The following is a 15482-nucleotide window of genomic DNA, read 5'->3' as shown; positions in this document are numbered from 1 at the left end:
TTTTCACCTCTCTGCTTACTCCTAGTTACCACTGGGGTTGTCCTTGGCATCTCTTTTGACGAAGCTTTTCCTTCCCGACATCTTTGCTTTCTCCATTTTTAATATTTTCCTGAAAGAGAGAGAAAAAATCACGAAGACAATGGGCCCCACGTGATATCTATTAGCGTTTTGAGTTCTCAAAGGTGTAAAATCTTGAAAATACTTAAGCGCCCATCTATGTAGATGACCGCAGATCTGTTCGAAGTTTTGATTTTCAAAGATGTGAAAACTTAAAATGCATGAAGAATCAGATCTACTTAGATAAACGCGGATCTGTTCATAATTTTGATTTTCAAAGACGTGAAAACTTAGAAAATGCATGAAGAATCAGATCTACTTAGATAAATGCGGATCTGTTCATAATTTTGATTTTCAAAGACGTGAAAACGAAAATGCATGAAGAATCAGATCTACTTAGATAAACGCGGATCTGTTCATAATTTTGATTTTCAAAGACGTGAAAACTTAGAAAATGCATGAAGAATCAGATCTACTTAGATAAACGCGGATGTTCAAAATTTTGATTTTCAAAGACGTGAAAACTTAAAATGCATGAAGAATCAGATCTACTTAGATAAACGCGGATCTGTTCATAATTTTGATTTTCAAAGACGTGAAAACTTAGAAAATGCCTCAAGAATCAGATCTACTTAGATAAACGCGGATCTGTTCAAAATTTTGATTTTTGAAATCATGAACGGAAAAAACCGTAATGTTCCATGCATCGTTATTATCAGAAAACGAAGCCTGAAACAAGTCACATGAGAAGATAAATCTTTTACCGGGATGAAGATCCATGTTTCTAGCACCAGATTGTGAACACAAAGATCATTATCATCTGAGTATTCACAAATAATGCGCGCAGACTCATGACAATACAGTAAATAAGCTGCGCCTGAGGGGGATGAATTGGTTATGTCGAATCCTTGACTCAGAGTTCTAATACTCTTCCTCGTCTCATCAACTACAATCATTGTTCTTAGCTCGCACAACAAGATAAATAATGGATGAAGTATAAAACGTACGAACATGATATACCATAAGTATCGAATCGAACATGTAAAGTATAAATGCATGAATATAGATGAAACGATTAACTTATATGATTCATCACTCAAATCTCTATCTACGGGTTTGGTTTTTTCATTATATGTATGATGATTACAGAAATAGTCGAATGACTTTGAGATCCACATAAGCCTGCGTAGCAGGAGGAACTTTACTTACACTTTCTCTATCTCTCTGTCTCTCTCTTATTCTCCTCTCAATGTTTTTCCGATCCCCTCTTCACTTGGGAGAGAGGGGTATTTATAGGGAGGTTACGTGGGGTCAACTTCTGAAGCCCGTTATAACCTTATCCTCTTGTGTCTTGTGCCGCTTACGCAGAAGTCTTCGTGTTCTCGGCTTTATCTGCGTGTTCTATTTGAATACGCAGTGCTATCTGCGCTTCCTACACAGGCTGACTAACACATATGATGTTTGAGGGTATTTAATGCGGGTAGTTGAGATGTCTGTCCGCGGTAGACAGCTGTCCTCTGCCCCTGTCTTGTCTGCATCAGTCGGACTATCCCCAGCCGTAGATCTCAGATCTTTTTGGGGATAGGATAAAGTGACTCTTGGCTGTCCATGTGTGATTATATCTTGATGCTCTTAGCCGCATGTCCTCCACGTGTACCATTGTGGACACGTGGCGGAAGATGAAATGTGTACCTACGATGATTGAATATTTTTTTTCATGTCTCGAGTGTGGCCTGTTTCATAGTACAACTTTACAAGTTAGTTGGATCGACAGACTCACCGTTGAGGAAAAAGAGATTCTCTCTTCTAGGCTGCGTGCACGGACGCTTCTATTTTGTTGTGTCTGCGTTAATTTTTTTTAGTATAAATGAATTAACGCCCACTCCATGTCGGAAGCATATGTCACACACTAAATTTTAGGATAAATGAATTACCAAGTTTTGGAATCCGGATGATAAATGAGATGGCTGTCTCCATTTTCCTAAGGGTGTATGTCCCAAAATTCCGAATTTTGTTTGAAGTCGCATCCGAAATAATTATTATTTGAAAATAATTCGTATTCAGATATCTTAATTTTTTATTCAAAATATCATTAACCGGATATAGAAAATTTTGACAAAAAGATATCTCATTCCGTATTTGAAGTATTCGTATACAGAATTTTATGAATAAATATATATATATATATATATATAATCCTAGAAAAGTTTATATCATTCTTTTTTTATTTATTTTTTTGACATTTATCAAAAATTACTTACAAGTATCTTCATCTTAATTGATTTTTATTATGTAAAATTAGTTTGTTACAAAAATAAAAATATCTTCTCGTTTTGTTTTCTTAGATTTTGGATCGGATAAATGTCAGATACGAGCTCGAGGTGGAAAAATACTATATCCATTTGGATTTCGAATATAGTTCACCAAAAATTTTCAAACTCTAATACGGATAGTGCCCTATTTACGGCCAGATGCGTCCATTTACACCCTTAGTTCAAGCTACTTGTACCAATAGAAATATCGGATTTAACATCTTTTTCCATCTGAGAATGAGTATATAATGACCATGCGCTTCTAAGCTAATTTTATACTCTTTTATGTGCATCTAATGACCGGGTATTGAGAGCTCGATACCAATAGTCTTACTTACTCTTACATAAGATGGCTTCAAACAATCATCTCCCAACTCTTACAACAATAAGCCGCTCGCGCATTCATCATCTCTTTTGGTTATTTTTTCTGGTCACTCTGGTCGAGTAGAAACGATTTTATCTACCGACAAAAACAGACAACAACAAATGATAATTTATTTTCAACCCTAAAGCAACAACAGGAATACATTTGGGCTAAAAAAATCTCTACCACCTATTCTTCCAGGCGACTTACCGACGTTCACTCCCTCAAGAGGAAATATAACAACAAAAACAGTAATTGTAGAATGGTCCTACCCTAACTCGGATTGGATAAAAATCAACACAGATGGCGCTGCCAGGGGACAACCCGGAATTGCAGGGGCGGGCTTCATTTGCAGGAATTCGGAAGCAAAAGTCATCGTGGCTCTCGCGCAACCTCTAGGAATTACTACTGTTTTAATTGCAGAAACCTGGTCGTTGCTGTTAGCCACAAGAACCGCGACAGAAAGACAATGGATGAGAGTTCTTTTCGAGACGGATTCTGAAAATCTTCAGCGCTTCGTTACCTCACATGAAGCACCACCATGGTATTTACAGAAAATGATAACAGAAATTAAGCTTCATATCAATCATATACCACACACAGCCATCCAACACAACTACAAAGAGGGAAACCAAGCGGCAGATGGACTTACCCATCATGCAGCGGATGGAAGCCAGACAGGAAATCTTGGAACCAAAATATGGAACACACAATCCCAAATTTCATTAGTCAAATTGTTCTCGGTGATTCCATGGATACTAAATACCCTCGTGTAATTTCCTCCTAATTTTCTTAATAAATACATGCTTCAAAAAAAAAATGGTTGGATGCGGGTCCACAAAATTTAGGATCCACAAATCATTTTTAATGTTCATAAATGATCACAGACGTCATGCATGACTTCAACAATAACAAAAAAACGCTCTTCAATATTAAACTTGCCAATTATAAGTAATGGATAAAATCTAGATATTGTACAGCTAAAAAAATTCAGATCATTCGGGCATCACAAATGTTAAAAGTATCCGCCCTGATATGATGCCAAGTCTTCATCAACAATATCCATCCTGATATATATGATGACATGTTTTATTATGCAACAACATCTTTCGCCTTTAAAATGGCTATCAATGTTTCGTTTTCAAAATAAATTATTATTTTCTTGGAGAGAAATTTTCTATCAAATGAAGCTTATTTTTATTGTTATGAAATCCATAGTGTCTACCATTCTACGTTGATTTAAGAACGGATTTCAGCAGGGGATGGGTATGCAAACCAAACAGCAACAAGTCCAAGATTACATATATAGATGCGATACCCAATATATGCCTATGAAATGAAAGTTTAAGCTTTTTTTGCTGAGAAAAAGAATTTTATTAAAAAAGAGAATTATATTTCAGAATTGAGAAAGTCAAGGACATTTTCCATCCATTCTCCGGAGGTTCTAGACCTTCTACTGAACTTAACTGCTTGATCAGCTAGAATAATATTGTTTCTCTTAAGAAATTCAAACTTAACCAAATGAAAGCAAGAGCTGATTGTTTTACAGTCTTTTAAGACTGATTTATTATACCAAAATAATTGGTTGCTAGTGGAATTAAAATCATCTATAACTGTTTTAGCATCACTAATGAAACAAACTTTCTCCAGATTTTTAGCTTTTGCCCATATCACAGCCTCTAGTAATGCTAGACTTTCCGCCTCCTCTGCATTCCTCACTGACCCTGCTTTGAGTTTGCATCCAGTGAAAGAACGTGCAATGTTTAACATGATTAAACCAATACCAGAAATGAAAGTTTAAGCGTGTACCTACATGGTGAAAAACTGAAAACTCTGTTTCTAGTTACAAATCAATTCCTTTGACCGAGTCTTATGGAGACTCCAAAATCCATCCCAAACTTGGGCCCCTTCGGTTTTGAAGCTAACTTGGACCTTTGTATTCGGGTCATGACAAATGAGTTTCTCCGGAATAAAATTAAAAAGTTGAAAAAAGGAGAAAGAATTTGCGGTGCAAAAACAGCATTTGCGGTTGAATTACAATCTGCTAATAACGATAGAAATCGTAGCAATTACATCACCCTGATCTAACTAGAACATCCTTTGCGTATAAATATATAAAATAACAAAACATGGTCACCAATGTTTTGAGTTTAATATAAAAAAATTCTTTGCGAAAAGATGGAACTCATTGTTTCCTATTAACAAATAACAATCTTACAAAGAAGTGTATAACACCCCGATGGAACTCATTGTTTCCTATTAACAAATAGTAACAATCTTACAAAGAAGTGTATAACACCCCATAATTAGGCTAAATACATTGGATAACAAACCTTGATATAAATAGTGGGGAAGCAGCTGGGTCCAAATCATCACCTAACTGTATAAATCCCACTTTGTCACTGTTTATAATCCAAAAACTAGTAAAACAGCTGACATGATAGTTATACCATGCATGACAAACTGCAATAGGAACAACAGGATTAGCTTTCATAAGGATACCAGTCTTGAAATAATTTGTTGTATCGTTGCTGCTTTTTGGCAGTTTAGTTTCTCGGGCATGGTACTGGGAATTGTTGTTTTCTTCTTTTTGTCGTTGAAGGTTTACCTTCCGTGTATCGCCTAGGCGCTCCTTATCTGTTTCCTTTTTATTTTTATCAATAAAATTTTAACCTTTCTACTTCAAAAAAAAAAAATTGTTGTAGTGTGTTTACAGTTTGAGACATGTTCTCCATAAAGATAAATGTGGTTTAATGCAGCGTAGAACTGGCAATATGATCCTTGTTATCCCTGGGTGAGCTCCTGGTTTTCTTATTAAAAGGATTCATCAGAATCATTCTTGCAAGCCAAATTATATCGCAACATCACACAAATCCTTCCATTGATAAGTGAAACTTCCGACAAGTCCAATTTACGAAACATATTGAGCACTATGATTTCAGATGACATGATAATCAGTAAAGCAGTCCAATAGTCGTGTATATGCATGTGCCCCATAAACTTGAATAATTGAATACCAGATAGATGTCCTCTAAAAGGAATACCTACCCCTTAAATTACTTACTTGTAGATATTGCAAATCTCTAGTTCTAATATAAATGTGTGCGACTTGCAAGAATAGGAAAAGAAGTTGTACCAAACTACCAACTGCATCAGTCTTGAGATCTCTATGGGATTATATGCCCTAATCTTTGAATTTTGATGATCAGGTAGTGAGGGGCTGACCACTTCCTAATGCTTCTCTGGGATAAGGAGGATACTTTACCTTGCACTTTACTTTACATTTTTCGTAAGATTAATGTCCCATAAGAAAGCAACATCAAATCAAGTTAAACCTAATATGTTGCGTCCAGGATCTTTAAGCTAGCTAGGTTGGAGCAACAGGTAGTGGGACATGCTAACCTACATGATATCAAGTCAGGATCCTAACTACAACGCAGGAGCAACAGGTATAGTGGGACATGCTATCCTACATGATACCAAATCAGGATCCTAACTACAACACAAGAAGATATATACTGCTACACATAGGCATCGCAATTAATATATTTTTATTTGCATGGTTAAGAGTTGATCATCTATCTCGCTGGAACTGACTGGGTGAATGGAATAACTATTCATAAACCATTATCTTTATCAAGTTTTATTATCACTTTGCCTTTTGGGTAGGACCTTGTCTTGCAATCCGGTCCACCTTAGGCAAGATGACTTAAATGATGAACGCAACCTAAAGCTTGATGAGCCAAAAGAACCAGCAGGCTTCAGATTCTTGACACCAAGGAGATAATGGACTTGATTGGTATGCTGCAGAAACTTGCAGTTGTGACAATCCGCATTTCTACAATCGAAATTTATGAGGAAATTTGCAGTGAGCTTTGCCTATTTTTCTGAGCTTCTGGCAGTTTTTCGCAGTGGTTTTTGGTCCTACACAAGCAACAGCTGCAGATTCATTGGCCTGTAGATTTTTACCTATGCGTTCATCTTGATAGCCAGCTCTACTCCTAAACAAGTGTTTACGAGCTTTAGGCTTCAGCAATCAACATCGATTTTCACCAGACTAGGAAGTGGAGACCATACTGCAGGAAGGTTCATGACAAGTAATAGCTAGTGGACCATAACAGTTCTTTCCAGCTGAACAGAATCTTGTTCTGAGATATCAGTTTTTTCTCGTGTTTCATATGCTCCAGAGAAGACAAGACCTCGTGACAAATGTTCTCTCATGGTCTTACTAGCTGGTGACGGAATATGATTCAATTCAACTCCATATTGTGGTAATAAGCTGCCTCGATCCAGTTGAGTACTTGGTCAAATCCATTCATTTGGTTGCCTCCACCATCTCAGAAATCTTACGGAATAGAATCTCATGTGTTTCCTTTAGTACAGAAGGCCAAGCACTCTGCCAGTCGTCCCATACTGGGAGCCGTGACTGCCTTCGGTTCTTCAGTAGATCTTCACAGACAAACAGCGTTAATTACTTCCGATGGAGCTTTAGTCCTCCATATTCAAGTCTTCACTACTTATCACATGATGAGGTATTCTTATATTCTACCATTTCAAAACATGTATGCACAAAATAATGGCAACTGCAAGATGAAACTTAGCTTATATAAAGACAACTATCTTTATTGATGTTTAGAAAATCTCTCAAAACTAAACACAAGCTCTAATCTTGCTCATATGATCAACCACAACTTTGGTGATCATATATATATATAAAACTATGAATTCCTTTTCCTAGTCCTATTACCTTATTACATGTCTTTCCTTTTCTTAGAATTAGATGACTTCTAATTCCCTTAGGATTACATCAATTTCCTAATCTTGTCCTAACCAGCTTGTTAGTGACTTCTATGTTGAAGTTAATCCAACACAAAATGCCTAACCACTCGCACAGCGTGTTAGTTAGAGTTTATATTACTACTGTGGTACATGATGAAAATGCTCAACACCCAGCTATTTTGATTACCACTCTAAATAAAAGCAAAATTGTGTTGTTTTTTTTTAGCTAAGTCATAATATTTCTAAATATCCAAATATTAGAAGAAATGGACAAAACAAACCCTTACAGGAAACCGGAAAAACCTATAACTCCGATTAAACTTCAAGCAATATCTTCACACGAACTTCAAGCATCATATAGATTACTAGCAATAAAATTTCATTTAAAACTGGGTTTATGTGGCTGTAAAGAACCACGAAATTTACTATTCTTCGATGGTTTTTTTTAGATAACTAGAGGATTTTATTCAATAAATCTTGTCAGGTTCATAAAATCTGGATAACAGAGTTTCAATGTATTACCAAATATCTAAATATTAAAAGCAAAATAGTGTAGCTTGCTGGTTTTAGACATGTGCACAAGGAGAAATTAGTTGATGCTATTTAGCAATTCATCATGGATTCTCGGTGTGTTAGCCTTAAGATCATGACTACTAAATGCAGAAATGCACTTAACCACTGAATGTGAGTATCTGATCTCTAGCAAAAAACTTCTCTCTCTTTTTACATCTAAAGTACATCTTATCAATACCTATAAGTATAGCTTCATCTTAGTCCGTGAAAGATATCTATCTTTCTGCACTTACATAATTTATCTGTAAATTAATATACAAACCTGCAGTTTTAACTTCAGGGCGTAGGCATCGCACGATGATTGTATTCTTGTGTTACCAACTAGATTCAATAAAACCAGTCGACAAGACCACTTGTTGTTTCAGTATAGAAAATTTGATTTAGCACACGATATAGTAATAGTGTAGTATATGGCAATATTCCGAGACCAATAATTTGCACCCAGGCATTATACGAAGCTACCAAATAAAAGGATCAAGTATCAACATATAATGGAAGAGACATGTATTATGTTGTTTCCTAGGTATATACGAGACCTTAATTAGTACTCAACCAACTCGATAACAAAGGTGCTAGAGAAACTCAAGAAGATGACACAAACCACTTATATACTCCAAGGTCATTTTTACAGTTGTATCCTCATATCATGTTTAGTAGAAGGAGAAAATCAGTAAATATAAGCAAGCAGTCCCGTCCACCGACACTTGAATACTAAACCAAATCAATAAGCTTTTGTTGCAGTTCAGTTGTACTGATTCGCGTAAGATCGCTTACCTGCAGCATGTGTACAAATCATTAGAGGGGATAAGGATAACTAAGTAGTTGTTTTAGCTAAATGCATACTAAAACTTCAATATTTATAAACGAAAACTTTTGCGATTGGTTTAATGATAATTGTGTACCTCAATCTGAATTGTGTGTAATGATTTCTCATTTACCCTAGTTGTAACACAACCAACAACTGTAAGTACTCCATCTTCGAGTAGTGCTCGAAGCACTCTTGAAAGCGGAAGTAATAACCCATCACTACTAATTACAACTTCCAAACCTGAAACACACCGCCGCACCGTAACAAAATCCGGCTGTGAAAAGCTGTTTATTACTCTAGGAATAACAGACATAGATTTGGAATTGTTGATAGATAATCTGTTCAGTCCATCTCTCTTATCTTTCATTTCTTCAATCATTTTTTGTAAATTAATTATATACTTGGTTGCTTCATTCATATGGTCAGATATTGATCTCTTTCCCTGAAAAACCAACCCAATGACACATACATAAATCTTTGAACTTAGTTAACAAATAAAACACACACAAAAAAACCCAGACTTATTCTTACAGAAAAATAAACAAAATACAGACAATTATTTGCATGTTATACCTTGATATATTCAAGAGGTAGAAGCGATCGAAGCAACGCGTAAAGATTCGTCATTTCTTGCCTTCTTTGCCTCTCAACATCTCTTCTTACAACCATTTTCTTCTTACTTCCATCAGCTCTTTGACTTCGATCATTTTTCTTGGGAGTATTATTAGCTGATGAGTTGCTAGCAGGGTGGTCCATATTAAAGATACGGTTAAAATTATCAATGCTAAAAGGTTGAATTTTGGGGACAATATGCTCTTGATTCGTTGTATCATTTTGTTGTTGTTGTTGTTCACAAGATCTTGAGATCTCATTGCTTTGTTGTAAAGGGTGTAAATCATTAGATGAGAAATAATTCATCTTTTCTTATTATTGGATGATCTTAATAAGAGAATATATGTTTGTTAGGGTTAGAAGATGAAGATCTGTAATGGCTTTAGATAATTTGGGATCTTTCTTTTATAAAGTTTAGACTAATGGCTTAAGTTAATCTTGAATGAACTGTACATTTAATATACAAATGGAAACCCTTAGTCTGCATTCACATTAGTTGTAGGACCATTTCGTGTGCATTATGCATATGTACTACTCACTGTTTGATACGATATCTTGCACGTGGAATAGTATATACAGTAGTATCAAAGCAGGCCTTGTTTTTTTATGTTTGTAGAAGATCTTGTTATTAGTTTTGATGTGCTAAGAGCAACCACAGTCATGACCAAATTTGGGGACTATACCCAAATTTGGTCCCAAATTCAGCCGCAGTGGTACTGACTAAAACCATATTTAGTCCAGTTAATTAGGGTTTGCGACCAAATGTGGTCGCCAACCGAGACTAAAATGATTATAGTGGGACGGAAGTATAGTGGGCGTATGATTTCAGACGGAAGTATAGTGGACGCTCCACATCGGGCGTACTTATAAATAACGTATGATAATGGGGCGGATGTATATAGAGCGTTTGAGTTAGGCGTTATTATAAACACCGCCGGGCCATACGTAGATAAAACCTACGCCCCATAGCAGACGCAGTTATTAAAAACGCCTGGTTTGGACGCAGTTACTAAAAGCGCCTGCTTCGGGCGCATGTATTATGACCGTATGCGGGAGACGGACGTATTATTAACGTCTGTGTGAGACGCATGTTTTATGGGCGTATGAGTGAGACGCATGTTTTATGGGCGTATGAGTGAGGCGCATATATTACGACCGTATGGAGTGGGCGCATGTTTTAGAAGCGTCTGGTATGGGCGCATATATTAGGACCGTCTGGAGTGGGCGCATGTTTTACGAGCGTCTGGGACGGACGCTCGTATTATGAGCGTTTGTTCGGAGCGCATGTATTACGAGCGTCCGTTACCAGGCGCACGTATTACGTGCGCCAACGGTTATATTTTGGAATTCTGATTTTGGTTTTCTGATTTTCCGACCGTTTGATAGATTGCAACGGCTCTTTCGTATATCTATATATAGCATTTGACAAACTTATTTCTGCATAATCTTATCATTTATAATTTCTATTTCAAGAAATATAGAAATATGGCACCACGAGGTCCCAATTTTACAACAGAAGAAGATACAATGATATGTAGAATCCATTTAGCCATATCTCAAGATTCTGCTACCGGAACCGATCAACCAGAAAGAGTATTATGGAGTCGGATCAAAGATAAGTTGGAAGAAGCCCTGCCTTGTAAACCAAAACGTACTTGGACTTCTATCCAGAGTCGATTTCAGGGAATCAGTAGACAGGTTTCACTTTATTCTGCAAAAGTGTTGGAAGTTGATGGTGAATATCATAGCGGATGGAATGAAGTCTCGAGGGTAAGTAATCGTCAATTTTTGCACCCTTAATAATTATATACATGTAATTGGAACTGATGAGTATTGAAAATAATAACAGGTTGAAGAGATAAGAAAGCGATTCAAAGAAAGTAATGGTAACAAAAAATTTAAGCACGAAGAGTGCTACGAAATTCTAAAAGATAGTATCAAATATTCAGGACGGTCGACGTTTGTGTTTGATTCAGGCCAAGAAATGGAAGATTCTCAGAGTGGTGAGGAAAACGCTGATATTGAGGAAACAATTCCAGGCGAGTCCAGTGATGATCTAGATATTGGAGATATAGAGAACACACGTAAGCGTCAGTTGGGGAAGAAAGCATCGAAACAACTAAAGAAAACAGGGAGAGCAAAATCCAATGCCCAGGAGGAAATGCTAGAGGATATAATTAAGGAGCAGCAAAGTTTCAATGAACATTACAAAGCACAATCACTAATGAAGATGGGACAGAGACAAGCTGAGTTTGAAGCAATACAAGCTAAGTCTGCGGCAAAGTTTGCGGCGATACAAGCTAAGTCTGCGGCAAAGTTTGCGGCGAAACAAGCTAGGCAAGAAAAACTCGATTTAAAGAAAGAAGCGGACGATGACTTGGCCATAATGTTGAAGGATGTCTCTACATTGGACACTGTAACAAGAGAGTACTTCGAACTTCGAAAGATGGAAATACTACAACGCAAAAGAAACCAATCTTAAAGCATGACCGAATTAGTTGAACCTTAATATTTATCATTAATAAAAAAATTAGTGAGTTTTAGTCAATTTTAGTGAATTTTAATTTTTATATGATAAATAGTACATTAGTAAGCAACGTTACAACATATTTTCCGATGAAGAAATACGATACAACATATTTCCATCCCAACTTAATAATTATCTCCAAAATTTGACCATATGTGTTCGATTAAATCTTGACGCAAGCGAAAATGTGTTTCTTTATTGTGTATAGCATGACGCCGATGTGCAGCTCTCATTATGGAAAGTTCCTCAGTACCTACCCTCGATATATTCACCGGTGCCGACCTGCTACGTGAGTCATATTCATGTGGCCAATCACCGGGAAGACGCTCATCCTCCACTATCATATTATGTAAAATAATAACCGTTTTCATTATATAGGCAAGCACATCCGGGTTCCACATTCGTGCAGGTTGTTTGACAATGGCAAATTGTTGTTGCAGTACACCAAATCCACGCTCTACATCTTTCCGTGCTCCCTCTTGCATCGATGAAAATTTATATTTTTTCGGTGTATCTGGTTGTTTAATGGCCATCACAATAGTAGCAATCTGTGGATAAATGCCATCACCGAGATAATATCCCATATCATATGCATGCCCGTTTACTTCAAAGTTCACCGGTGGTGTTTTCCCGTTGATAAGTTTTCGAAAAATATAAGAACGATTCATTACATTAATATCATTGCAGGAGCCGGGCATACCAAAAAACGCATGCCAAAACCAGAGATCATGTGACACCACTGCCTCTAGCACAATACTTTCACTCCCTTTATACGCGGTGTATACTCCTGATTCTGCTGACGGACATCTATCCCATTTCCAATGCATACAATCCACGCTCCCCAGCATCCCAGGAAATCCCCTGTCTTTGTTTTCTTTCAGCAACAGTTCAACATCACCCGCAGTTGGTGAGCGTAAATATTCTTTCCCATATAATACCACAATCGTCTTGCAAAACCGACGGGTTGCTTCTAAAACGGTGGTTTCTCCATCCATGCGTAAATACTCATCTATTGCATCTGTTGCACATCCATAAGCTAACATTCGGATTGCTGCAGTTACTTTCTGATGAGGGGATAATCCAAGAATGCCACAAGCATCTCTTTTTTGAGCAAAATAAGGATTTCTAGACACCACATCTGCCAATATTCGGTTGAACAATTCTCGCCGCATTCTGAATCTCCTACGAAATATGTTAGCTGGGTAGGTGGGGTTGTCAGAAAAGTAGTCATTCCAGAGAAGTATATCTCCGGCTTCACGATTTCTTGGTATTTTTATACGAGTATGAGACCATGTCATACTTGTAATGGCAGTTCCCAAACTAACTGCTAGATTATTTCGGCTCAATGCAACCGCATCTTCATCTGATGAGTAAAAGCTGTTATCAGAGATCGCAGAAGAAGAAGTAGAAGAAAATTCGGAGTCCGAAGAAGAAGAAGATTCAGCGTTATTGTCACAGTATTCCATTGGAATGTATAGTTTGAGAAGTGATTGGGAGAGATCGAAGAAGAAGAATATTTGCAGTGTTGGTTTGTATTCACCGAGATATGTAGTATTGGTTTTATAGACACATGATAGACACTTATGGCATTGCAGATTGAAAATGCGAGTGAAAAGAATTGACACTGCAAAGACTAAGACTATAGCTAAAAAGAAGCGACACTGACCGATTGAAAATGAAGGCTTAAAAAGAAATAACACTAATTAAACTACAAGTACCGAAACGGAGGCTGAAAAGAAATCAACATGTCAGAATGAAAATGGAGTCTGAAAATGGAGGCTAAAAAGTAACCCTATATAGAGATAACATACGCACTTTGTAGGAGTATCCAAAGTGGAGGCTAAAAAGTACATATCCAAAGTGGAGGCTAAAAAGTACATATCCAAAGTGGAGGCTAAAAAGTTACTTATTCATCAGTAGGAGTATGCGATGGTGTTTGCCGTGGTGGGATAAACGTCATTCTCGGATGGGGGTTAACAGACGACATTGTTGATGCTCGATAGTCTTTTTCTTCGCTTTCCACCGGGAAGTTCTTGGCCATTTTTCTTCACTAGTTGGGTCGCACGGTCTACATATGCCCAGATATTCATATCCCCAAAACTACTCCATCATAACCAACCAAATAAATCAACTGCCAAAAAATATACATTTAAATGAAATAAAAATAAATAATAATTTACCTCTAATATTTGGAACGGCCCAGATAATGACTTCTGTCCCCTACCAGATGCGTTGAGTGCCACATACAATTTTGCAAAAGCAGGACCACCCCAGTCATACATATCAACTGCATTTAGATCCTCAAAAGCAGCTAACCAAGCCGCATCAATGTAGTTCTTTGCATTGGAAAAGAAAAAATTTCCCAAAACATACATAAAAAAGGCCCTCGCCACTTTTTCTGCAAGTTTGTCATCCAAATTAGCTGCAACCAAGATATCTTCTTTGAAATACGTAGTCAAAAATTTAATTGTGATTGCATCTGAAATCCACTGTGCCGGGGGGCGTTTTTTTCCAGAGATTGGGGGATCTTCATAATCTAAGGGTTCTTCTATTTCTGGAAAAACATGCTCACGAACATAATCAAATTTGTACTTGACTGGGTTATACGGAACATCATCCCCAATTCCAATACTCAATCCTGTCAACACTACCCAATCAAGCGGCGTGAATCCCATTTCACCAAAAGGGAAGTGAAAAGTATGCGTTGTATCCCACCAACGTTCAACAAGATAATCAATCACTGGGTGTGATGCTTCTCCTATTTCCATGGCTAATAAACGTCCCCATCCTGCCTTGTCGATAATGTATTTAATTTTTGGACTATGTTTTGTTATCTCCTTATAATAAACAATGACCGAAAAGAGTGAACCACGATGTTGGTACCTGAATTTTGGATCGCTTGAATATGTAATATCTGTAGAAGCGTGTTTGTCACTATCTTCCAGGCAATTGTAGTTATCTAGGGATACCACGGACGGTGTTGTTTCATCTTCGCTATCTTCATCGAACCCGGTATCTGGAACTTCCAAATCTCCAACATTAGGGTCTATTTCAGGCTCCATTGGACCTTTACCTTTGCGTTTCTTATTATTCATCTTTTTTCCTTGTGCAAATCTCGACGTTATTCTGCTCAACATCTGAGCACGATATAAATACAAGTTAGTAATTGTTTTTTCTGAGTTTACAACATCCATAAAAAGTTCTATTCTATATTATAGAAGATCAAAATTTACAGTATAGAAAATCCAAAAAATTTACAGTAAATAAACCCCAAGATTATATTTTATTTACTTACAGTATAGAAGATCAAAAAAATTTACAGAAAAAATCTAGACACCGTCTTTATAATACAACTGTTTAACATTTTGTATCTCCCCTTTGTGAGCAACAACAATTCATGTTTAATGGATTTCAGTGAACTTAGTCTATCAGTAAAATTATTCTATCAGT

General features: G+C 36.9%; 3 protein-coding genes across 3 annotated transcripts; 1 reads left to right on the top strand and 2 right to left on the bottom strand.

The window, feature by feature from the left end:
- Positions 1–8510: 8510 nt before the first annotated feature.
- On the bottom strand, positions 8511–9926 carry LOC113273636 (transcription factor bHLH118-like). The gene is made up of 3 exons (XM_026523288.1): positions 9467–9926; positions 8988–9335; positions 8511–8859 (listed from the first exon to the last, which is right to left on the bottom strand). Exons 1-3 carry the CDS (start codon positions 9809–9811, stop codon positions 8797–8799), a joined length of 756 nt encoding a protein of 251 aa, XP_026379073.1. The 5' UTR covers positions 9812–9926; the 3' UTR covers positions 8511–8796.
- A 267-nt stretch (positions 9927–10193) lies between these two features.
- Positions 10194–12114, top strand: LOC113273635. Its single transcript, XM_026523287.1, has 3 exons — positions 10194–10218; positions 10979–11275; positions 11355–12114. The coding sequence occupies exons 2-3, from the start codon at positions 10991–10993 to the stop codon at positions 11985–11987; spliced, it is 918 nt and encodes a 305-aa protein (XP_026379072.1). The 5' UTR covers positions 10194–10218; positions 10979–10990; the 3' UTR covers positions 11988–12114.
- Positions 12115–12157: 43 nt separating this feature from the next.
- On the bottom strand, positions 12158–13330 carry LOC113272209. Its single transcript, XM_026522085.1, has 2 exons — positions 12931–13330; positions 12158–12825 (listed from the first exon to the last, which is right to left on the bottom strand). The coding sequence occupies exons 1-2, from the start codon at positions 13328–13330 to the stop codon at positions 12158–12160; spliced, it is 1068 nt and encodes a 355-aa protein (XP_026377870.1).
- Positions 13331–15482: the final 2152 nt, after the last annotated feature.

The sequence above is a fragment of the Papaver somniferum genome, chromosome 4, assembly GCF_003573695.1.
Source record: "Papaver somniferum cultivar HN1 chromosome 4, ASM357369v1, whole genome shotgun sequence".
In the NCBI taxonomy this organism is placed as follows: domain Eukaryota; kingdom Viridiplantae; phylum Streptophyta; class Magnoliopsida; order Ranunculales; family Papaveraceae; genus Papaver; species Papaver somniferum.
This window is presented reverse-complemented; position numbering and strand designations above follow the sequence as displayed.